The 25,804-nt window shown below is 38.8% G+C and overlaps 2 protein-coding genes across 5 annotated transcripts in view; one reads left to right on the top strand and one right to left on the bottom strand.

The window, feature by feature from the left end:
* LOC124615971 (INO80 complex subunit C) overlaps positions 1-13,750 on the bottom strand; it is a 70,112-nt gene extending 56,362 nt beyond the window's left edge. Inside the window, exons 1-2 of the mRNA XM_047144173.1 lie at positions 13,615-13,750; positions 2,166-2,300 (exon numbers count right to left, since the gene is read on the bottom strand). Of these exons, the coding sequence (XP_047000129.1) occupies positions 2,166-2,300; positions 13,615-13,641 (162 nt within the window). The 5' untranslated portion in view covers positions 13,642-13,750. The remainder of the gene's footprint in view (positions 1-2,165; positions 2,301-13,614) is intronic.
* Positions 13,751-13,825: 75 nt separating this feature from the next.
* Positions 13,826-25,804, top strand: part of LOC124615487 (GATOR complex protein WDR59) — a 272,429-nt gene continuing 260,450 nt past the window's right edge. For all 4 annotated transcript variants that reach the window (XM_047143428.1, XM_047143427.1, XM_047143424.1 and 1 more), the window contains exons 1-2: positions 13,826-14,138; positions 22,246-22,295. In XM_047143428.1, coding sequence (XP_046999384.1) covers positions 14,079-14,138; positions 22,246-22,295 — 110 coding nt within the window. In that variant the 5' untranslated portion in view covers positions 13,826-14,078. The remainder of the gene's footprint in view (positions 14,139-22,245; positions 22,296-25,804) is intronic.

Here is a 25,804-nt window from a genome sequence, read left to right as displayed (position 1 = left end):
CACCCAGCGAGCAACGGCACTATTGAACATCGGCACCGTTCCCTAAAAGCAGCACTGACTTGTCATGAAACTAATTTGATGACAACTCCACAGATTTTCCTACTTGGTCTCTGAAACACATGTGAATTCCCTGGAGCCTTCTAACCAAGACCAGCCAGACTACAATCATAGGCTGAGATAATATACAGCATGCATTTACCCCGCAAAGCATTGAGACACAGTACAGCACCCAACTATGTGCATCGTGACTTGGAAACATGCATGTACATAATGCTATGCACGGTTCATGTTAAGCCCTCTGTGCAACCACCTTACATAGCTCCGCACTGTCTCTTAGAAAGTGGTACATAAACACAGATGTAACAGTAAATGGCAAATCCTCTACACTTTCCATCAACCAAGTCAAACCAGTATACATGTTACAAACTGTACTGCCGACTGATGCAGGATGGAACCAACTTATGCATGATGAAACCAGTCTCATTGCAAGCATCAGCACTAACAAAGGCAGATCTGCTTCCAGAATGCACAACAAGATCTGGACCGCATGTTTTTTGGAGGATGGTTTGCTTTCCCTGGGACAGTTGATGTACTGATCAAGATTGCCTTCTGCTGCGTTAGTGCTGTGTGTGTTTCTGTTTTTACTGTGGGTGTCAAAGTGTCTACAAATCAGCTGGCGGACATGCTGTGCTTCAGCACTGACAATTTCTGTTTATTCTTTGACTTCAGAGTGCAACCTTCTTTGACTTCAATAGTTACACGATCATGGATGATTCTTCAAAAGAGACAGTTCTACTCACATGTAAAGCTTCTTTTAAGTTATTTTTCTGAATAAGATATTTTCTTTCCGTGTTATGTTGAATACAGAACCATGTTGCGCAAGAATTATATTTTGTGTACCAGCCTGGTTGAATATTACAACACACAAAATCAAGTTGTTCGAATGGCCCATACCTAACCTTTCTGAAACAATTTTGGAAAACACAATGAAATTATTTCTTTTGTGCTACTGTCTACGCATTGATATGTTTGAAACAGAGGGTAGCTTGCTGCATAATAAAGAATTGATACAATTCAACAGTTCATTCTTTTGAAGTTAAGAAAAGATGATCATGTCACCTAAAAAAAAGAATTCATAGTTGGTGGTCTACTCTAAAAGGCTTGAATGACAGATACAGGAATGTAATGCACGAAGCATATCACTGCACTAAGGATAACTTGCAATAAAGATCATACTGAATCCCAAATTTCAGCAAGAGCATATTGCACTAAGCTTATCTATAAAAGTAATAACAGTTATCTATCACGACCACAGTCCCACAGGGCATATCAGATACCACTATATTAAAGTCGTACACGGCACATTATTATCAGTGCGACATATTTACTTTTATCAGCTATTTTTAAGTAGTCGAAAATAAAATAAAAGAAAAATGTGGGATCTGATAACAGTCTTCAGAGAAAATCCTTAATTGGGACTATACCCAGGCCTTAAAGAAACCAGAAACAACTTCTGATGACATCTCCTTGGTAAATTCTTAATCACCACCATCAGGATCCTAACATCTAAAAAGTATGCACAATTGATCTCTTGTCTGAAGTTCTCTCCCATTTACAGTGTGTGTGCAATGCAATGGGGAGTGTGGAAACCAGATGCCTAGATGGGAAGTCCTATGTGGTTAGTTGATTCCACCCCACCCCTGGACCACCGGTTCTCACACCTAGTAGATAAAGCTTGCACATATCCTACTGTCGGTATTATCAATCCAAACCTGATAAAAGTCAGCTGCTGCCTGCAAAACTTGAGCCTTATAAGTGGTGACTACCAATTAAAACTTCTCAAGCTCTTATTTGTTTGTTAATTAGATCAAAATTTCTCCAAGAAACATTTATTTTCTCATCAAATTTATTAGAAAACTGGTATAACAGTGCCCATGAACACAAGTACAGAGGAAAAACAATGATCATTACTGTTCACTAAAACCACAATTCATCTCGTTTTAAAAATGTCATAAAATACTGGTACACTGTAACTGTGTTATCTAGGAGCAAAACAAACCTGATATATTGTCTGGAAGACTGGGTGCTATTGTGTGCATGGATTTTTAAATTTGCACAATTTCACAAATAATACAGTGAGTCACTAACATCTGACATTCACTTACCTGGAAATTTGGATGTTTAAAAACAGGAGGCTTTTTATCTTCTTTTCCTTCTTCTACAGCATCATGAGTGACAGTGACAGGGCTTGGGACAGCAGAGCCACTCACACTGTTGGAGGCACTGTCATCTCCAAGAGGCTTGAAATAAAAAAATTAAGATCTTAAAATATGTCACAAATATTGAAAATTTTATATTATTATTTCTGAAAATTTACACAGCTCTTCTGTCTGCTACTGAATGACAACACATAACTGAATAAATGGTGTTTTCAGTTTCACATGCCACATTCTCAGAGAAAAATTCAATGAAAATTTTCTTCTGATAGCAAAAGAAGCCCACAGTTAAATCAGGAGACATACAAACAATTTTCCACTAGGTTGCTTAAAAAAAACACCAAGAATCAATAACAATAGAGCTAAGGGGGACTGCAAAGAAAAAAAAGTGTGGAGGCAGAGGCTTTGCACCTAGTTAATAATCTAGTCTGTGGTAGTCTGTAAATTGTAGTTACAAATCTGTAAGTTTCTTCATGTGCTGCTTCAGTTGTGAGAGGGTAATTGATTAAATCTGGAAGATGTTTGTATGAATATAGCATCAAAAAGTAGAAATGTCTTCCAGAGAGAGTAGATGATGATTTTGTTAAGTGTATGTCAGGAAAATTAAAACAAACATGGTTCTGGGGGGACCATTTCATTAAGTACAATTTATTAATTGTGTACTCTATGTGCACTCCTCAAATAATTATATTATTAAAAGAGGAAATGCCAAAATGTCCAATACTGGCTGTCAGCTTTGAACCATTATGTCATCAAGATGGGAGACAAAAACTGTATCACTTCCATTCAATATTGTGACAATAATGTAATAGATTCAGTATAATTAAGAAATGCAAACAAGTTCAAAATTTAATCATAACTTGAACATGCAACTAATGGGACACCCACAAGAATTATGGGGTTTTGGGAGAGAAGAAACAAAAAATATGCACAAATCAATACTGCCAAAAGATGACCTATAATGAAGTCCAGAAAACCATGAATTGCTCCAAAAGCTGGTATTGAAGACTTCACTTGACATCTATCGCAAGAACGAAGTCCTTGATACCAAGAAACCTAAACTCAAATCAAAATATGGTACTGAAAAAAATCTTCACCTATATATTTAAAAGAAACTCCATGATACCTACCAACCATAAACAAAGATTATCACCTATCAAACCAAAGGAAACAATTCACAAATTCCTTGATAGTGTCATTAACATTAATTTATGCCTACAATTAAACCACAAGCTGCTCGACCAAACACTCACAAATGAAAACTTCTTTAAAAAAAATTAAAAAATGTAAACACCAGGTAAAACTTAAGAACACATCTGGAGGCAATGAAAAGAGACCGTATATACTAGAATGATACGTATGCAGCTGAAACAGGTAAGTAGGACATCTATTACTGTAATTCATAAAAATAACCATACAGTGCACTAAAAATTGTATTTTACGAGATATATATGAAACAGGGGTAGTAGACGGCAAAGAATGATGTTGAATGATCAGACAAGATGGCAGAAGAATATCAAACTGTTTCTGACTTTTTATTCATTTTACTCTCCGAAGACATTGTGTGTTCATATCAATTTCAATTTAGTTTTACCTTTCACTATTGGTCCTACTCCCTCAGATTTAATCTTTTTCCCCATTCTTCATCCATTCTGTCCTTTTTGTGAGATTTTTCCTACTTCTTTTTACAAATTTTTATGCCCCCCCCCCCCCCCCCAATATGGATCATTGATCTTCCATCTGCACCAATACACAGAAGTTTCCCTACCCCTACCAAGAGCCCAGTCCCACACACTGTTCCTGCATTGTTGCCAAGCTCATGGAATCCCCCAAAACGGCCTGATAATCAAATTACCTTCTATGGCTGCAACCCTTCCTTCCACAATGACCTCTATCTGTTCAAATTTGGTCATTCCATAGCCCTCACCAATCTCATCCAGCAAAATCATGTAAATCAGGCCCAAGCATCTTCGCAATACCTCCTCTCCATCCATAAAATCTTCATGCTCTGCCATCCCAAATTCCTGCATCCCGTCTCACACACTGAATTCTTGTCCTGCAGGAACTAGAGCAGCATGCACAACACCACCTCAAAAAATTCTCCAAGCTGTTCATCTCCTACTCCCACATTGGACGACCATTACCCACCACCTCTATAAGAGCCTCCAAACCTCCCCTACATCCCCCTATAGCTGAGAAACTCTACCTCACAGACTTAATATATTTACCACACTCTCAGAAACCCGCACTCACCATTATACTGAATTGAGACAGTAAACAGATCTGAAACGTACACATGAACCTTTCCTCCAGCAGTATCAGTCCCAGAGCAGCCTCAGTCCTTTCCAAAGGCATTACCTTTTGCTCCACTCCCAAATTCGATCATGACGGACTTGCTAAAGACCTTCACTCCTTATCCCAGTCCCTACAGTGGAAACACTTTACTGCTGCCAACTGTACCAATCAGACTCAATTTAAAACCAATACTGAACCCTGGCTGACTCAGTTCACTCCTCCAGCCAACTGTGATCCACCCCCACTGCCCCCAATTCACCCCTGTTAATGTTTAACAATTTCTTAACCTCAAACCTGGCCTCTCCATCAGTGCCCAAATCCCTCACCATGGAAACTAACCTTACATCTACAGAAAGAATCACCATCCACCACCCAAAAATTAATCCCAACAGTATAATCCTACCTGCCGACAAAGCCTCCACCATTCTGGTTTTGAATCATAGAGATTACGTGGCTGAGGGACTCTGTCTGTTGTTAGATTCATCCAGCTACCCCCATTCTAGAAATACAACAGGATCTCCAGACCCTCTGCAAATCCTCAGGCCCATTCCAGAAACTCTGCCCTGAGTTTATCTTCCTCCTCACCCCTGTCATACCCTGCACTCCTACCCTCTACATGTTTCCTGAAGTTCATAAACCCAACCACCCTGCATGTCCCATTGACCTGATACTGTATCACACAGAGAGAATCTCCCCTTTTGTGGACCAACATGTTCAGTCTATTACCCACGGTCTACAATCCTGTATTAAAGTCATCAACCATTTCCTCTACCGAGTTCCTGTTCCTTTACCACACAACACCCTGCTTATCACAGCTGATGTAACCCCACTCTGCACTAACATCCCCATGCCCATGGCCTTGCTGCTAATGAACATTTTTTTCCCAACAACCGACTGATGCCAAACCTACAACCTTCTTCCTAGTCACCATGACCAACCATATCCTCAACCATAATCACCACTCCTTTGAAGGTATTTTCCACAAACAAATCTGTGGCACACCAATGGGCACCCACATAGTACCATCCTATGCCAATGTATTCATGGGCCATCTACAGGGGCCCTTTCTAACCTCACGGTATCCCAAACCCCTCACCTACTTCAGATTCAATGGGGATATTTTCATGATCTGGATTGAGGGCGAGGACATCCTGTCCACATTCCTCCAGAACTTCGACACCTTCTTCCCCATTCACTTCACTTGTTCATCCTCAAGCCAACAAGCCACCTTCCTCAATGTTGACCAACACCTCAAAGGTGGCTACACCAGTATCTCCATCCTTATCATACCTATCAACCACCATTAACACCTCCACTTTGACAGCTGCCACATATTCCATAACAACAAGTCCCTCACTTACAGCCTAGCCATGGAGATCACACCCATAGTGATGAGCTCTCCCTCTCCACCCAAATATACTAAGGCTCTCACCGAGGCCTTCACAGACCGAAATTACCCTGCAAACCTTGTACAGAATCAGATCTCCTCTGATTTCTCTCTTCAGTCACCTACCACTTCCCACACACCCACTGTCTGGCCACAAAGGAGAACTGTAGCGACACAGTACCATTCAGAATGGTGGCAACTGAATCACATTCTCTGCCAGTCTTTTGACTGTCTCTCGCCATATCCTGAAATGAGGAATATCTTACCCACTATTTTTTTTTGAGGAATATCTTACCCACTATCATTCCCACCCCTTCCACAGTAGTATTCCACTGCCCACTGAACCTCCACAATATCCTTGTTTATCCATACTCCACCTCTGCTCCCAACCTCTTGCCTCATAGCTCATATCCCTGCAAGAGACCTAGATGTTAGACTTATCCCATACATCCTCCCACCGCTACATACTCCAATCCAGTCAAAGGCATCTCCTATCCCACCAAAGAGAGGGCAACCTATAAAAGCACCCACATAATCTACAAACTAAGCAGGAAACACTGTGCTGCTTTCTACATGGGCATGGCAACTAATAAGCTGTCTGTCCACAAGGAGCAGCCACCAGCAAACCGTGGCCAAGAGACAGGTGGACCACCCAGTTGGTGAACATACTTCTCACAAGGGAACCTCCCCATCGCACCCCCCTCAGATTTAGTTATAAGTTGGCACAGTGGATAGGCCTTGGAAAACTGAACACAGATCAATCGAGAAAACAGGAAGAAGTTATGTGAAACTTTGAAAAAAATTAGCAAAATATACAAACTGAGTAGTCCATGTGCAACATAGGCAACATCAAGGACAGTCTGAGCGAAGGACCGCAGTGGTCCCGTGGTTAGCGTGAGCAGATGCCGAACAAGAAGTCCTTGGTTCAAGTCTTCCTTCGGGTGAAGAATTTATTTTCGCAAAGTTATGATCTGTCCGTTCGTTCATTGTAATAAGTTTAGTGTCTGTGTTTTGTGACCGCACCGCAAAACCAAGCGATTAGTAGACGAAAGGACATGCCTCTCCAATGGGAACCGAAAACATTTGATCGCAAGGCCATAGGTCAACCGAGTCCTCCACAGGAAAACACGTCTGATATATTCTATACGACACTGGTGACGGTATGTGCGTCACATGACAGGAATAGGTTGTCGGCTCACCTAACTTGTACACTGGCGAATGGGTAAAAAGATTCTTCTACCATGCCCGATTTAGGTTTTTTCGTGGATGTGATAATCACTCCCAAAAAAGTGATGAAAACATAACAGTTTGTCACATAAACTGCAACAAATGAATGCAACAGTTTCACAGTCGCACAGTTTTTCCTGTACTCTGTCAAAACATATGTTATTAATGTTCCTTGTGTAGACCGTCAAATCCTGCATATGTCCAAGCAAATCTGAACATGTCCTGGAATTTTAGAGAGCGAAGTTGATTATGTGTGAATGCCTGAAATCTGATAATTGTCCGAAAATAAAAAATTAAAATTTTCACGTGAGGGAAGACTTGAATCAAGGACCTCTCGCTCCGCAGCTGCTCACGCTAACCACGGGACCACGGCGTTCCTAAAGTGTAATTATCCCTGATGTTGCCTAGTTTGTACATGGACTACACAGTTTATATATTTTGCTTATTTTTTCATAGTTCCACACAACTTCTTTCTGTTTTCTCGATTGATCTGTATTCAGTTTTTCAAGGCCTATGCACTGTGCCAACTTATAACTAAATCTGAGGGGGGTGCGATGGGGAGGTTCCCTTGTCAGCACAGTGAGCTTCAGTTCAATGACTGCTTCACCATCTTGCCATATGGATCCTTCCTGTCAATACCAGCTATTCTGAACTGCACGGGTGGGAACTCTCCCTACAAAGTATACTGCATTCCCATAGTCCCCCTAGCCTCAACCTTCACTAGTCCCTGTCCTCCAGTTACCTGTCTCCTTCCCTGCTTCCCTCCAGTACTACACAGCCTTCTATACCAACAATGCACCCACTGTCTTTTTACACTCTTCTACTACTGTTCTTTTCTGCTATTTCTTCTCCCCCCCCCCCTCCCCCACCACACACACAAAAACACTTCTGACTGCACCTAGCAGCACTACCCTGCTCCCACAATGTCCCTGCATGCTACCACAAGCAGCTTTTCACCGTCCCCCACCTCACCCTGCCTTCACCCTGCTATCCCTCGCCCTTCCTGCCCCAAGCCCCCTCCTTACCCCTCCGCCCTCCCCCCCTACACACACACACACACACACACACACACACACACACACCAGATTGCTGCTTCCATCAGGTACAGCTGCAATATGCAGTGTGGCAACAGCAGCTAGAGATACTGGTCACGTGTGTCAGTTATGCTTTTGTGAATAAAGCTTAAACTTATAGCAGTCTTGTTGTCGTGTCTGTTTGTAACTCAACATCTCCTCCATACAGTGAGTATCAATCTACCCTTTTTGTAATCTAGTTGTTATTCCAACTTTGACTTTCCGCTGTTTGACATAGATATTAGTGTCAGTGTTGTTGAGAAACAGCTGAAATCATGAAAACTGAATGAAGCTCCAGGGCCTGATAGAATCCGTCAGATTTTATACTGAATTGACAGGTGAGTTAGCCCCTCTTTTAACTATAATCTACCAAAGATTCCTCAAACAAAAAACCGCAACCAGTGGTTGGAAGAATGCACAAGTCACTTTTGTCTGCAAGAAGAGTAGCAGAAGTGATCCACAAAAGTACCGTTCACTATCCTCAACAGCGATTTGGTTTAGAATATTCTGAGCTCAAATGTAATAAGGTATATTGAACCGAATGACCATCTCCAAGTCAACCACATGGATTTCAAATACACTGATCATGTAAAACACAACTTGCATTTTTGTCACATCACATGCTGAAAGCCACACATCAAGGCAGTGAAGTAGATCAGGACTTCTGAGTTTCTGAAAAGCATTTGATTCCGTATCACATTTGTGGTTATTACCAAAAGTACGATCATATAGGGTATCAAGAGAAATCTGTGACTGAACTGAGAATTTTTCTGTAAGGAGAACACAGTATATTATCCTGGATGGAGAGTCAACAGGTTTAGAAGTAACTGGAGATGTGCCACAGTTAAGTCGGTCAGGAGCCTTTCTGTTCACACTGGATATTAATGATCTTGCAGATAATGACCTCAGACTGTTCGTAGATGCCGCAGTTATCTGTAATGAAGTATTTTCTGGAACAATTTCCACAAATACTCAATCAGATCTTGATAAAACTTCAAAGTGGGGCCCAGAATGGCTACTTGCTTTAAAAGTTCAGGGGTGTAAATTGTGCACTTCATAAAAAACAAAAATAAAAAATTAGTATATGATGACCACAGGACCTGTAACAAACACAGCTAACAGGGGGTACTAAATGTGAACAAGGAAAGGCAACACAAATGGTCAGTGTTGTTTGACCCATAGAAGACTGTTACAGATATGACAAAGAAACTGAATGACTATAAGAATATATTACAACCCCTTTTGTACCATTCCAGTAGGGACCATTAGGACAAGATTACATCAATTACAGTGCACTGTAACTGACACAGTAGTTTACAAAATATGGCTGTAGATGTAAAAAAAAGTAGTTTCATGGAAACCTTTATTTTGATGTTTTAGGTTAATTTATAAATTAGAAGTAGCACAATAATGCAATAGTGACTTACATGGCAACTACAATGACGATGTTTCTCACAACAAGAGTCTGAAGTCAGGAAGACAATACAGAAATTAAAAATTTCAAAGTCAGCAGCTATAGTTGAGGTTCCAGTCTACGTTCTGAAAGCACGCACAGACAGCATACAAGTGCCATTAACAAACCTAATAAATGAGTCCTTTAGTTCATGTTCAGTCAGAGTACCAAATGCATGCCATAAAGACCCAAATCATGAAAGATTGCTATAAAAATTACAAAAATCATTTAGGTACAAATATTAGAAGTAAGCCTTGAAAACTTGGATTTAGGTCCAGACAGTTCATGTCGCTTTCGCCAGTTCGGTATGTGGTCATAAGCATTGAAAAAACTTCTGACGTCACCTTTGCTGACTGCAAACTGAATGCAAAAGGAAACTCAGTTCTGTACAATCTATATGCAAACAGGTCCAAACACCATAAATACAGGTCCCGATACCAATACCAACATACACCACCCCACATTGGGATCTATCACTTCCCTTGACCTATATAGCTCAACAGCAGCTCCCGATCCCATAAATTAGGATCAAACACCTCCCATGGCCTATATAGCTCAAAAACATCTCCCGATACCAATACCAACATTCACAGCCACACATTGGGATCGATCACTTCCCTTGACCTATATAGCTCAACAGCAGCTCCCGATCCCATAAAATAGGATCAAACACTTCCCTTGGCCTACATAGCTCAAAAACGTCTCCCTATACCAATACCAACATTAACAGCCACAGATTGGGATCAATCACTTCCCTTGACATGAATGGTCACAGGTTTGTTTGAGCCGGGGGTGAGTGTGACACAGATGCTAAAGAAACTGAACTGGCAGACTTTTGAAGATAGATGTAAGCTATCCTGAGAAGGCCTAGGCCTACTTAAAAAGTTTCATGAACAGACTTTACATGATGATTCTTGGAATCTACTGCAACCTGTGCTTATCACTTACATAGGGATCATGAGGAAAGATCAGATAAATTATAGCACAGACAGAGACATTTAAAAGGTCAGTCTTCCTGCATTCAATGCCTGAATGGAATGGGATGAAAGCCTAATAACTGGTACCATGGGATGTACCTTCCACCATGCATTTCACAGTGGTTTGCAGAGCATAGATTTATATGTAAATGTAGATACAGGTTAGTAATGAAAAGTGACAACTATACAGCTTGTCACAGTACTATTATACTGTACTGTTTCTTGCACAGAAATAGAAGAAAGGAAGGAAGATTAAGTTTTAATGTCACATCAACATGTAGGTCATTATGGTCCGTTTTTTGCAAGGAAAGAATGAGCCAGGATCCACAGTGCATGATAGTAATGTCTCGCCATTCTCCTGAGTTCAGCATCTCTCTCCATCAAGGGGAGGTACTGACTCAGTTTTTCAGGTGGACTGGTGGAAGGATATTAAGATGGGCATGAAGGATAGCGGCATGTTTACAGGACTGGAGGCAGTTTTCTTAACAGACTGAATTAGTGCAAAGGGTACAGTAGCAAGTTCATGGTTCCAGAGATATCAGCAGGTGTCCTAGATCTGTGCAGTGATTATAAACAAAACTGGGATTATATCAAAGAACCTTGTACAATAGTGACTAGGAAACAATTAAATGAGGCACTGCAGTTGTTAAGATACTGGCCTCTTATTTGGGAGGATGGCACTTGCTCTGCCCTGACATTCTCATTTAGGTTTTACTAAATGATTTCAGGCAAATGCCAAGATGGTTCCTTCATCATTAATATGGCCAATCACCTATTCCATCCTAGTAAAGTATACTTACATGTGCTTTTTATTTTTGAGCTACTTATTTCCATTCTCTTATTATGATACATCCTGTATCATTGAAAGATGAACCCTGGATGTATGAATAAAATAGTCTTTCTTAATGTTAAGTCATTTTACTTTACTGCACTTAAATTAAATTACATGTTTGACTTCTTTACACAATCCACAGACCCAAGGAATATGACTATGTTGTTGTTGTTGTGGTCTTCAGTCCTGAGACTGGTTTGATGCAGCTCTCCATGCTACCCTATCCTGTGCAAGCGTCTTCATCTCCCAGTACTTACTGCAACCTGCATCCTTCTGAATCTGCTTAGTGTATTCATCTCTTGGTCTCCCTCTACGATTTTTATCCTCCATGCTGCCCTCCAATGTTAAATTTGTGATCCCTTGATGCCTCAGAACATGTCCTACTAACCGGTCCCTTCTTTTTGTCAAGTTGTGCCACATACTCCTTCTCTCTCCAATTCTATCCAATACTTCATCATTAGTTATGTGATCTACCCATCTAATCTTCAGCATTCTTCTGTAGCACCACATATCGAAAGCTTCTATTCTCTTCTTGTCCAAACTATTTATCGTCCCTGTTTCACTTCCATACATGGCTACACTCCATACAAATACTTTCAGAAACGACTTCCTCACACTTAAATCTATGAATATGACTAATGCAACGTAAACTGCAGAAAATGGTCATAGGACAAATACATATTATTAATAGCATATCAGCCTAAGATACTCAGGTCGCAGGTTATTACACCTATAGATCACATAACACTACGTTGTATCAGAACAAGGAATAATGTCTTTTGATTGAAGGTGGCAAAATGCTGTAGCCCTACCAGAAGAGTCTGCTCTATGAGCTCTGCTTTTACTGAGCAACGTTAATTATTTACATTGCAGTGGACACAGGGTGTATTTCGCAGGGGTGGGCTAATTTGGTGGAGGGGCCAAACAGTGAGATCATTGGTCCCACCAGATTAGGGAAGGATGGGGAGGAAGTCAACCGTGCCCTTTGTCAGGAACCATCCCTGCATATGACTAAAACGATTTACGGAAATCATAAATCAGAATTGACAATAAATTTAAATCATAATCCCCCTAAATGTGAGTTTTACTAATCCCCCATCAGAGTATCTCTCTCTCTTTTTCAGGCTCCACCGGGACAAATCAACGAGAATGGCAAGATCTATTCTCTCCCCCCTAGGAACCACAGGAATGACAATTTTGTGCAAACTGCACCATCTTGAGCCAATATAGGCTCGTCTTTTCAGCGTCAGCATGTGAGTCCAGTGCGCTAATCACTGTGCCACTTTGCTTGGCTTCTTCTCTCTGGGGACCAAATTGCTCACATAGTAGAACCAGAGGTTGTACTACCTCATGAGGCAAAGTGCCAATTTAGTCTAAAAAAAGGATCTTAGTAACATTAGAGCAGTGGCTGTAGCAGAATTATTTGGTTACTGGTGAAATTGAACTTGACAATAACACAAGGGCCCCAACATGAACTTGTCTCTTAGGAGAGTTCTAACTCCAGAAAAAAACGAAGAGTATAACAACAGAATATGAAACGGTAACAGAAGAGATCAGTTAGAATCATTAACATACATCGAGCAAACAAAAAAATTGGATAATTGCAGCTCTGTTTCTGCCACATTAGGAGCAATGTTTTGAAACAATGGTTGTTCTGCTAATGGATTCGTGCAGATGCACTTACAAACACAAGAAAATAAAATTTATAATATTTAGGACGATACATGACGACGTTGTTTAGTAAGATGATGATAAATTTTTATGAAGGTGTCTCTGATTATCTTAATTAAACAGTGCTGTTAAAGTAGAATTCTGAGAAATCCAGATAGCAACCATTTTACAGCTCTCGATAAATATCTTCCAGTAATACAACGCACACGATAGCATCAGTGTACACTAAAACATGATACTTTGTTGAAGAGTTGTTGTATCATCACTTCCTATTGTTAGACGATTGTTATGGTCCAAAAGTTGCAAGAAAAATTACATTTTGTTGTCATGACTGGTCGATGACATTATAAGTATCGGTGCACTATAGCGATTTAAATAGTCACGTCCTTCTTGTCATTTACAATAATATTAATTTGTTGGTACGCAGCGATCTTTTCGTCAGGTCAAAGGTTATAAAAAACGGCCTGTTACTAAGATATTCACCGTGTTCGGGCGCTTTTTCTTCACCATTCGTCAGTACATGTTGTACAAACTACGTGTTTCATTCCATTGCTCACTTAATAAACAAACACAAACATTCATATACAGACACTCATATACAGAAACTCTTTAGTATTATCTTTGGATGTTATTTGGCAAGGGATGATTTTTATCTCTGTACAGGCGAAACTCTTTGGGTTTCGAAATTGTTTTTGTTGACAAAGAGTGGCAGAAGGCTGTCTAAGGAGTTTTGCGGTGTGTTGGACAGGGTGTAGAAATGTGCAGAAACACTATTTTCCGATATGAAAATAATACTGTTTGCTTGGAGCGCCAATTTGTTTCAGTCAGCATCAGTATTTCAGTGAACATATAGCGTATTATTTAGTCAGCATGCGCTTGATCTCGGTGACAAGTCGGTGTTGTCAGGCATAACTACTAAAGTAATCGGTCATAGTTCCTAACTATAGATGACAATGGCCGCACGGTGGAGTAGCGAATTCACCGTATCGGAGCACAGAGACCTGCAGGTAATATTTCAGTAAATGTGCGCCATATTTTGCTTTCAATATTTTCTGCAAGCTAGGAATGTGATGTTACCAATATTTGGTTTTTGATGATTGTGTATATCCTCGTCCTTGAGTTTCCAGCTTCCTTACACCTTCTGTACTTGAACACATCAACGTGAAGTTAATTTTTATTGTGACCAGCTTTTATTTCTCAAATGTAAGATCATGGAGATAATTATACACTGAAGGTTATTATCACAGTTTGACTTGTATCGTCTACAAATGTTAACTTGCCATATTTAATCCTTTCCCATATTTAATGCACTTTTCGCATAAAAAAGAAAATTGCAAGGTGTGTTCAGAAAACGTGTATTAGATGACAGACAAATCTCCGAGTATTTTTATGCGTGTTGTGTACATACGTTATAAATAATACAAGTGGGTTCCAGTTCATAACTTTTACTGAAAGTGGTATCGAACAACACATTTGCCATTTTTGTGCACCAATGGAGCCCTTTCAGTTGTTGCATCTCCAGTAGGTACAGACGATGCTAGAGTAGCCAGTTACGGGATCACTTAACACAACACTTGCTACGGTTTCCTAGGTAGCTACAGGAGTAGTGGAAGACAGAATAATTATTCACTGAACAACAACTTACAGGAGGGTGTGCTCGTGTTCTTCAACCAGAAATTTGTTTTTCCTACCCCCACAGCAGCTGGACATAGAGATATGTCATTTGATGTTTAAAAACATCCACACCAAATAGTTGTCAATTGCTCAAATTCTAGAATGTTCTGTAGGTCATTTGAATTCTTATTTTGAAATGATTTGGAACAAGTCAGTTTATAATACATGTATACATGATTAGTGTTAACATTAATAAATATAATATTTTCAGTCCTGCTCATGCAACTATGAATTCAACAACGAATTGTCACCTTGTAGTATGGGCTGTTTGTTGGTATACCCTAACGATTAGTTTGTCACCCCAACCAAATTTTGCCTTTGATGTAGACAACAAGATGGTGAGGAGACTTATCTCTCTCATCCTAGTGGTGGATCAGTGGTGACATGAATGGAACAGTTGTAGTGTATTGTGGATGCAGTTACTTGACTGCATCACTTTTCAAAGGGGTATCCTTTGTTCAGTGTCATTTGGTTTCTGGCATCTCAGAAGGGGCTATGACACACATTGAGTATGTGTACTCCACCATTTAAGAAATTCAGCTAATTCATACCTCCAGAATGAATTTTCACTCTGCAGCTGAGTGTTTGATGATTTGAAACATCCTGACAGATTAAAACTGTGTACCATCCCGGAACCTTTGCTTTTTGTAGGAAAATGTTCTGTGGCTCACAACCCATACTCACAGATTTTAATTCACAGATGATAACCTGTTATTGTTCCTGTAGTGATTCTTGTGATTTATAATGACTGTGTTTGCTTTAAGCTGTCTTCTTTAAGAAATCTCACCCTGACTATTGTTCAGCTAATTCACAGCTATTTCTAGTCATTGTTCCAATAATGAGTATTGTGATTCTTAGTGGTTGCATGTTCCTCTGAGCTGTTTCCTTTAAGAAGTTCTATCCCTGAATATATAGTCCTTGTCCATTTTTCATGTTGTTCAGTGTTCACCTTTTGCACGTTTCTCAATTGGTTTATTTGAATCTTTCAGTAGTATAAAGAGTGGCACTCAAATTATGGTCTTTTGGTGCCACCCTGACATCAGTGTCAGTATTTAGTTCTCCTGGCACAAAGAACACACACTGTTAATAAGTTTCCTTAATATGTAGAATTGTCACTATAGGATGACTTTTGTTTACATTTCCTTAGGTCTGACGAACAACACAGTCCATTGGTATAGTCTTTGAAGTGTAACAACATAAGTTATGTAAACGGCATCTGCGAAGTTTTTGTTTGTAGATTTCAGTTATGGATGTCATTCATGTGTGTTGTTTGTATGTCCTATATTTGTTGTGTGTGCCAGATGTTAGTTTGTTTTTGTGGTTGGTTGTATTAGCTTTGTTGTGTGTGCTGGTTTCATCAATAATTGTGTGGAAAGTAATTTGTTTACAGTTATTTGTATTTTAGAGCCTGCTCCTAGGACTAATGGTTTGTCTTGCAAGTTCCCAATCTTGCAGTTTCCCAAGTCTGTCGTACCTGGTGAGCCATTGCAAGGAGGGAGGGAGATTGGATCACATTGTTTACTGGAACAATATGTAGATTATATTCAGTTTTTGTCCCATAGACCCAAAAATGATATGTTTTTCTTGAGTTTGGAACAAATCAGAAAGTATAACATAAAAAACATAAAACTTCTAAATATAATTCTCACAACTCTGATCATTTGGCAGGAGATTGTCAAAATAGGTAAATACATTATGTAGTAAACTGGACCTGCTAATATTTACTGAATTAATACTCTGTCAGAATGAAACACAGTTATGCACTTTTAATAAATGTATCATACACAAAATACATAATCTTGACTGTTGTGGCCAGGTGCTGTCAAAACTGAAATCTAAGGACATTTTAACTTAAGCTGGTCCAACAGTCCCTGCTAAGATAGTCATCTACAGAGTAGGAGTTGCATATCAAGAAGTCTTTTAAACTCTGTTTGAACTGTGCTTTATCTGAAACCAAGTTTTTTATGGTTGCTGCAAATTATTGAAAATATGTAGTCCTAATATTGGAATCCTTTCTGGACCAAGATAAGTGAATTTAGGCCTTTAAGTAGATTGTTTTTATTCATGGTATTGATGCTATGAATTGAGCTATTGGTTGGAAACAAGGATATATTTCTTGCAACAGAGGCAATGGTGGAGGCATTTGATCACGTTTTATACTACACCTGTAGAGGTCAAATGGCAATGATACATTTATCATCCTGTGTTGGTTTCTGTGAATTGTTTTTATTAATATTTTATTTTTTTATAGATATTTTTTTTCTTGTCAGTGGATATACAGTTTTCAGTTTTAATTTGGTATGTTTTGAGGGTATATTTAGCCTTTAATTGTTTTATTTTTTTCTCCTCAAACCAAAACTTCTTATCCCTGTGGAAGTCCTGTTAATTTGTTAGTTTTTCTTTTGGTAATGTTTTTCCATTGTCATTTGTGTCATCCATTGCTTCTTTCTAGAGGATCATATGAACCAGGATAGAGGTTAGTTGCTAAGAAATCTGTGTGGCATGAAGGTACAAAACGTTCAAGTTGTCAAGCAGTGACTGGTGAAAGCTGTCTGAAAGGAGTGGGGTTTGTGGAGCTGAATAGTTGGTGGTTTTAACTTTATTTATCACTAAGGCCCACAACTTGTGTAATTACAATCCTTATTCTTTTCTGTTAAAATTGGTTTTGTGCTTCTGGATTTCTATGGCCTCTGTACATGCAACAGCAGTTCTTCCACACTACAAACTCCGTAGCAGATGCCAGCATGACTCAGCACTCTTGGACAGTGATCTGATGATGTCATGACCAGACTATTGTGTGTATACATGCGGGGTGTTCCACAAAGTAGTTTACATTGTTTGAACTTAAATAATACAAACAAATATAACAAAAACTGTGAATTTTGTAGGTTACATAAATGGTCATTACATTACTGATGATATATGCGATTGCAGTCTTTCTTGGCGTATGCCACTGATGAATTCTTTTCAGGTTATCAGCCAAGTGGTGCCGTCGTCTTGTCACAACATTTCAATGAGTTTTGTACCCATCATCTTTTGGCGAAGATGATGATGATGGGTACGAAACTCATTGAAACATTGCGACAAGATGGCGCCACCACTCGACTAATAACCGAAGAAGAATTCATCAATTACTGATGATGTTTTACTGTTGACGATGCTCAAAATTTCCTCCATCAGCAGCAGTACAGCATCTGCAATGCTGGAGAACAGAATGACACTTTTGTGTTATAGTTGTCATTGGAATGGATTCACATTTGCATTTTTCATGTCATCCAGCATATGTGGCTCTGTGACGTGGATGGTATCCTTGGGAGCTTCCCAGAGAAAGAAGTCTAATGGCATTAGATCGAGAGATCTGGTTGGAAACTCAAAGACTTCCTCGTCATCCTATTCACCTCTCAACAAATGTTTCAGCTAGGAATTTCCACACGCCACAATTGCAGTGTAATGGTGCACCATCACTGTTCCTTCGAAAAAGAATTATCCTACAAGTCCTCTGACAGACATACCACACCACACTGATAACCCAGGAATATTAACAGCTCTATCTTCCATAACATGGGGGTTATTTCTTGCCCAGTACACACAGTTATATTGATTGATAGTTCCATTCAGTTTAAATGTCGCCTCATCACAGCAAACAATGACTAAACTGTTTATTATCGCAAATCCATTTGCATAATTCAAGGTGCCTATCTGGATCATCCTCATTCATCGCGTGAAGCAACCTGGAGCTGTAGCGTTTTACTATGCTTGCTTTCAAATACAGCGAACACTTGATATGTTGCCACCTGATTCACATGCAGCTTGCCATATGGACTTTTTTGGGGATCTTGTGAAAGCATGTACCACTGTATCCTCCCCTCGTTTGTCAACTACTGAATTATTCTTGCTACTTCATTCTTTCATCAGACCACACACACTTCCTTCCCTCTCAAATTTGTCACATAATTTTGTTATTGTTATCCGCGATGGGAGCGTAGTATGAAACTATGATCTGCATTGTCTCTGTGCTTCTTTCATGTTTCCACATTTCCAGTAACACTTTAAAATTCACTTTATTTGCTCCAAGAACAAGTTTCCAGCCATATTGTTATTTACTAGTAGTTACTGGTGACACACACTACTCATGGGAGCACCATATAGTTAGAGTTGGACCAGGTTATCAATAAGCTAATATCTCCTCGGTTATTAAACTTCAAACAGTGTAAACCTTTTCTGTGGGGTGCCTTGTGCAAATAGTTTAGATTGCTGAGCTTTTTTATGTTTGAAACTGCTGTCTGTAAACATGTAGACATAACCCATATAGCTGGAAGTGACACAAAGAAAAAAACATTAACAAGCAAACAGTCACCAGCAAGTGTAAATAATTTTTCTAATAGACTTCCTAAATTTTGTTCAGAGTAATTAAGAGCACTATCACATATTTAATACTTCTTTGGGCTAGAATGTGAAGCCATTGAAGATGAATCATGTGCAAGAATTGTGAACAATCTTGACAACTTTGACATTATCAACAGAAGATAGTCAAGGGTTAAGAAAGATACCTCCACACCTGAAGCTTTATTCTCGCTCATGAATGATGTGCTAGAAACCTTTAACAAAAAGATGGTGCCAGTATGTTTTACGACCATTCCAAAGTTGATGTTTCTGAGGCTCACAACTTAGAAGTGGACAAAGCATGTCACTGTGGTGTCAGAGGAGCAGTTGGGAACTGTTTAAAACAGACAGGAAGCAGGCAGTTGTCTCATATGAGAACATTTAAGTGGTTTGAGAGGTAGGGCCTGACTGGGGAATTGGACACTGATCTGCTTTGACCCATGATGTAAGGGTGTTGTGGTATGTGACGTCATTACAGTGTGGAGTTTATGAGTTGGTTGTGTTTGTAGATGTTTTTTGTGGTTGATGGTGTCCTCTGGTGGTAGTGGTGTGTGTGTGTGTGTGTGTGTGTGTGTGTGTGTGTGGTGGCCTGACCTCATTTGCAGCAGCAGAATTTGTTGGTGGTAAGTAATTTTTTTTTCTTTTTTTAGTCTGTTCATCGAGTTGTGACGTTTAGTGTATTATTGGTGTATTGATTGTGTTTTAATATCTGTAGGGATATTTGATTTTTGGGTTTTTAAGGTGTTGTGGTTTTGGTTTTATTTTTCGTAGCTGTAGGTGTTGGTGTTTTGGTATCGTCAGCTATGGTTACCGTACATAGGCCAAGGGAAACATTCAATTCCAATTTACGTAGTCACGGGTGTTGCTTTTGTGGTATCGACAGTTGTGGAAATGTCCAATTCCAATTTTTGTAGTTGATCAGTGTTGTTTTTGTGGTATTGACAGTTGCGGTTGAACTATATAGGTCAAGTGAAGTGTCTGATTCCTGTGGATTTTGTTGGTGTAGCAGAATATTGTAATTTTGTTTTCTTTTTTGTCACCATTTTGTGTGATTTGGATTGTGGTGTGATTTTTTAAAATGTTATATTTAGCTTGTGCTCACCCTGAAACCCCCCAGTTTCCCACAGTTGTTTTGTTAGTTTGATTGTATTTTTGGAGGGAGAGATTATTGTCTTATTTATATGTATTTTCGTGTTTGGTGCCATGTGTATGTAGTGATGTCATAGGCACCATATTGGAGGTGCTGAGAATGGCCATTTCTGCCATATTGATGATGTCCTGGATCAAAGCAGATGGGTGGAATCGGATGCTTCTGTAATCTTCTGTCTAGCCCTCCATGGATCTACCGAGAAATACATTTAAACGAGAAAACTCTCCCTCTCTCTCTCTCTCTCCCTCCCTCTCTGTGTGTGTGTGGGGGGGGGGGGGGGGGGGGTGCGCATGCAGATTCTGAGCAGTAGATGCTTTTAACTGTTAACCTCTATGTACTGCAGATATATCCTGTGGGATTCTGTGTTCAACATAAAAGTTCATGAGGTAAGATTTGTTCAGTTTTAATGACAGCAAATTTACTTTGAACCTGATAAGATATTTTGAGATATATTTATGATGATGTCTGGCTTTGACTGATTACGCTAGTATTATAATGTGCAACAAGTCTTCCACTGATCTAGTGGGTGTTTGAATATCTTATGTGGTTCAAAGTAAACTTCCTGTCAGTAAATCTGAAGAAGTCCTGCCCCAACAACTACTATGCTAAACACAGAATCCCACAAGATATGTATGTAGTACACTTAGGTCAACAGTTAAAAAGTGTTTACTGCTGTACTGTTCCGAATTCTTGTCCAACTGGAAACATAATTTCCTCTACTTGCTTTGGTTACTTGCATTATATTATGCATTATGGTATTGTATTTGGGGTAATTTATTAAAGTGAAAGAAAATTTTCTGTCTCAAGGAAAAAGTCATCCAACAACCTCCTGTTGTACACTTCAGTACAATTTCCCAATACATTTATCCATCATACCATTTGATCAATTCAACAATTGGGGGTGTATGCACTATGAAAATAATGAAATGACCCATGATTACAACACAGGAACAAAATCTGATTTGCATTATGCTTCAGTTATTCCCAGAAAGGTTTAAAATACACTGATATAAAAAGTGTTTAACTTAATACCATGTAATTTTGAATTTTTACCATATAATTATGTGCTCTTAAAAATGTAAAGATGTGTTTAATTGGTAAGACCAGTAATTTTTTTAAAAGAGACGGACAGAGTGTTTTTACTCTAGGATTTTAAAAAGAATGGAAAATAAAAAACAGTCCTTGAAATATTTGAAATATTGTGTCAGTACTTTCTTACATTTTCTGTCTAATTGAAACATTTCTACTTTGACATGTTCCTCACACTGGCATAAGAGACATGGAAATGAACCATTACAATAAGTAAATGCAATACAAATAAATTGTAAAACCACTCTAGTTGCTCTGTAGAGCTTTATTTAGCCCACTACCAGATCCGACTTTTCCAATTAAGGCATTTTTCAAGAGGTTCTGAAAACTACCATGTATATAGGATTGATGTTCATATGTTTAAAATACACATATAAATATTTATCACAGTTTTCAGAACCACTTGAAAATGTCTTAATAGAAGAGCTTAAACTGGTAATGGACTAAAATAAACTCTACAGAGCAACTGGAGTGCTTTTATGTTAATTAAAGAAACAGTTGTGGAGCACATGGAGAAATAACAAATAAATTGATTGACTGTAGAGCATGACTTTATTATATGGAATCGTTCTAGTGATCGTATACAAGTGTGTTTCATAAAGTGCATTGTGTGCCAAACTTGAGGTTACATTAAGCATGCGTTCATAAGGACAACTGAATTTACTGTTGCTTCTGTTATTATAGACAGTATACAGAAAGTCAGCTTGTAGCTACAATATCAGCAATTATTATATAGGCATTCCTTTTTTCTCCTGTCTATTTAAAAATGTTGGACTTTTATATATTTTGCTTTATCTCTCTGTTGATTATTGTTTCAGGCGAGTGCAATGGCTGTAGACTGGACAGGAGTTTATGTTTTGTTGGCAGGGTAAGTGCTGCAGATACAGCAGTAGACTTCATTTGAAAGCACCCATTCCTTTAAAATGATCGAAGTTGCGTTTAATGCATGCGCACCCATATACCTGAAAATGGCACTCCCTAGTATTTCCTATAAGCCAACTTCAAGTTGATCTTATTGCACAGTTAAACTTGCCACTTTAATCAACTGGACAAGCAAAGTAAATGTAATTTCAGCATTCTCAGGGAGATTTTGCAAAATTAAAAAGATTCACTTGTGTGCAAACATAAATCCACAGCAGTGATTGAAGCAGTAAAAGCTAGTGTCAATACCTCTTTTGTATGCTTAGTGTCCATAGTTGTTATGCAAACACACAATTCATTCATATCTAGTAAATGCAACTACCGCAGAACATTTGTCATTCTATGTCTTTGATTTAAAGAGTAACACCCATCGTCAGTGGTCAGAACAAAGGGGGGTGTAACAGTGCCTTTTCTTTCTTTTGTATCTAAAAAGTTAGTTATTTAGGCTACTGAAACAAGTCTCTGTGACTTATTGTCAATCCTTGTTTTTCACCCTTGTTGGTAACTTACTTTTATATTTGTTTTTTCCTTGGACCTGCCATTGTTGCTTGTATGCTTTTTACTTTCTTTCTTACCAAATCATCACATTTTCATCTCTGTAAATTTTGAAGATACTGATACAAATCTTGTAAAACTCACTCATGTAACATTTATGGTATTGCCCTTTTTTTTGACACCATATTCCTAATCTCTGGCTTTGTAACAATATTATAAAAAGTTACTGCTCGCCATATAGTGGAGATGCTGAGTCACTGATTGGCACAACAAAAAAACTGTCACAAATAAAGCTTTCGGGTATTAAGGCCTTCGTCACACACACACACACACACACACACACACACACACATATTTGTCCATTGTGTTACATGTAAAATCAGATCTTGCACTTACATGTAGATCTACTTTCTCATACATTCAAGAGAGTTATGTATGTTAATTGACATACACATGGTCTGTAGGTCAAGGATTGGCAGAAATATGTGATAGAAGCAACAGTTGTGCTGCATATATTATTAAAATTGTTGTATCATCATATAAGCTCAGAATGAAAAGAGATGAGGCATTTAGAGTTGCTGTTATGTTCTTCAGTGCCAAGACTGGTTTGATGCATCTCTTCATGCTACTCTGTCATCTTGAAGCCTCTTCATAACTACTGCAACCCACATCTGTGTGAGCACCCCTTACTGTAGCAATGCCTTTTACTCCCTCTACAATTCTGCCCCCCCACCCTCCCCCTTCAGTTGCCCCACACTGATTAACTCTGTGTTGCCTCCGACTTTCTCTGATCAACCCATACCTTCTTGTAATCAAGTTTTGCCATAAATCTCTTTCCTCCACAGTTTGATTAATTACTTCTTTATTAGTTTCCTGATCTACACATCTAATTTTCAGAATCCTTCTGTAGCATCTTGTTTCAAAAGCTTCTGTTCTCTTCTTGACTGTGCTGTATATCTTTTTTCACTTCCTCACAAGGCTGCACTCCAAAAAGATACTTCCAGAAGAGACTTCCTGGTATGTAAATTCTTGTCAAATGTTAAATTATATCTCTTTTCAGAAAATAGAGTAAAAATGCTAGTTTTATACAAACCCAGCGAACCTAGCTGACAAACCCGGCATTGCCCAGGTATTAATTTTGAAAATTTTCTATTGGAAACAAAAACAAAAAATGAACTGTTTTTGTAACAAACTATCAAAAAAATTTCATATCTAAATATTTGTGAAAATGCAGTTTGAAATTATGAAAGAGCCATGCAAACAAAAATACATAATATACAAATGTATAAGTACAGTAACCATATTAAGTAACATGATCCTGGACAGTTTCTGTATGCTGGATGCAGCTGCTTCACATGTCTGCAATAGGATTAGTAAGCATCTTTATGGCAGTGCCTCTTCATTACTGTGTAGATGGCTGCTGTTTTTATCTACAGCCATTTGTACTTCACAGTTGAAACTGTGGAAAGTACTGATAGGTGTTTGTTATTTCTGTAAGTTGACTCTTCTGTAGGAATGTCTTAGTAGTAAACAACAAACGTATTAAGACTTCATGCATGAGGAAGCAATTTTTCATGTAGCGCAATATTTATGATGTCACACCTCTTGCTCTGTGTGTTGTGCAATGGTGTATTTGTTTCGGTACGTTCAGCAGTGTATGTGGATACTGCCTGAAAAATATATTGCAGATAGAGTTAGTAACAAAGGAGTAAAGATGAAGTATGCTTTGGCAGCTTTTCATGCATCTTAGTGTTTATAACATCATATCTCATTTATCACAGTGTTAATGGTGTCGTATCTCCGGATCTACATCTGCATCTACATCTATACTCTGCAAACCATTGTGAGATGCATGACAGAGGGCACGTCCCGTTGCACCAGTTATAAGGGTTTCTTCCTTTTCCATTTGCATATAGAGTGCAGGAAGAATGATGTTTGAATTCCACTGTCTGTGCAGTAATTATTCTAATCCTATTCTCTTGACCCCTATGTAAGCAATATGTAGGGGATTGTAGTATATTCCTAGAGTCACCATTAAACCTGGTTCTTGAAACTTTATTAATAGACTTTCTTGGGATAGTTTATGTCTATCTTCAAGAGTCTTCCAGTTCAGTTCCTTCTGTGTCTTTGTGACACTCTCCCAAGGATTAAACAAACCTGTGACCATTCGTGCTGCCCTTCTCTGTATATGTTCAATATCAGCTGGTAGTCCTATTTGGTGTGGGTCCCACACACTTGAGCAATAATCTAGGGTAAATCGCTTGAGTTATTCATAAACCATCTCCTGATTGCAGTTTCCCAGTGTTCTACCAATAAACTGAAGTCTACCATCTGCTTTACTCTTGACCGAGGCTATGTGATCATTCCACTTCATATCCCTACAGTGTGTTACACCCAGGTATTTGTGCAAGTTGGCTGATTCCAACAGTGACTCATTGACATTATAGTCATAGTATTCTTTGTTTTTCATTTTATGGAGTGCACAGTTTTACTTTTCTGAACATTTAAAGCAAGTTTCCAATCTTTGCACCACTTTGAAATCTTGTCAGTATCTGACAGAATATTTATCTATCTCCTTTCAGACATTACTTCATCACAGATAACTGCATCATCTGCAAAAAGCCTGAGGTTACTATTAATATTGTGTGCAAGGTGATTAATATACAACATGAACAGCAAAGGTTCCAAAACACTTCCCCGGTGTAGACCCAAAGTTACTTCTACATCTGGTGACAAAAATCTGTTAAAGACAACATGCTGTCCTCCCTACCAAAAAGTCCTCAAGCCAGTCACAAATTTCGCTTGATATTCCTTATGATAGAACTTCTGACAGTATGTGTAGATGTGGTAGTGAGTCAATGTGTCATGCAGTGATATATTTTGTAGGTACATTCAGAGGCATACGTGGATACTGTCTCCAAAATGTGTTGAGAATAGAGTTATAGAAAAGAAGTAATAAAT

Source organism: Schistocerca americana, chromosome 5, assembly GCF_021461395.2.
Source record: "Schistocerca americana isolate TAMUIC-IGC-003095 chromosome 5, iqSchAmer2.1, whole genome shotgun sequence".
Classification (NCBI taxonomy): Eukaryota; Metazoa; Arthropoda; class Insecta; order Orthoptera; family Acrididae; genus Schistocerca; species Schistocerca americana.
Note: the sequence above shows the minus strand (reverse complement) of the source record. Positions and strands in the feature narration are given on the sequence as shown.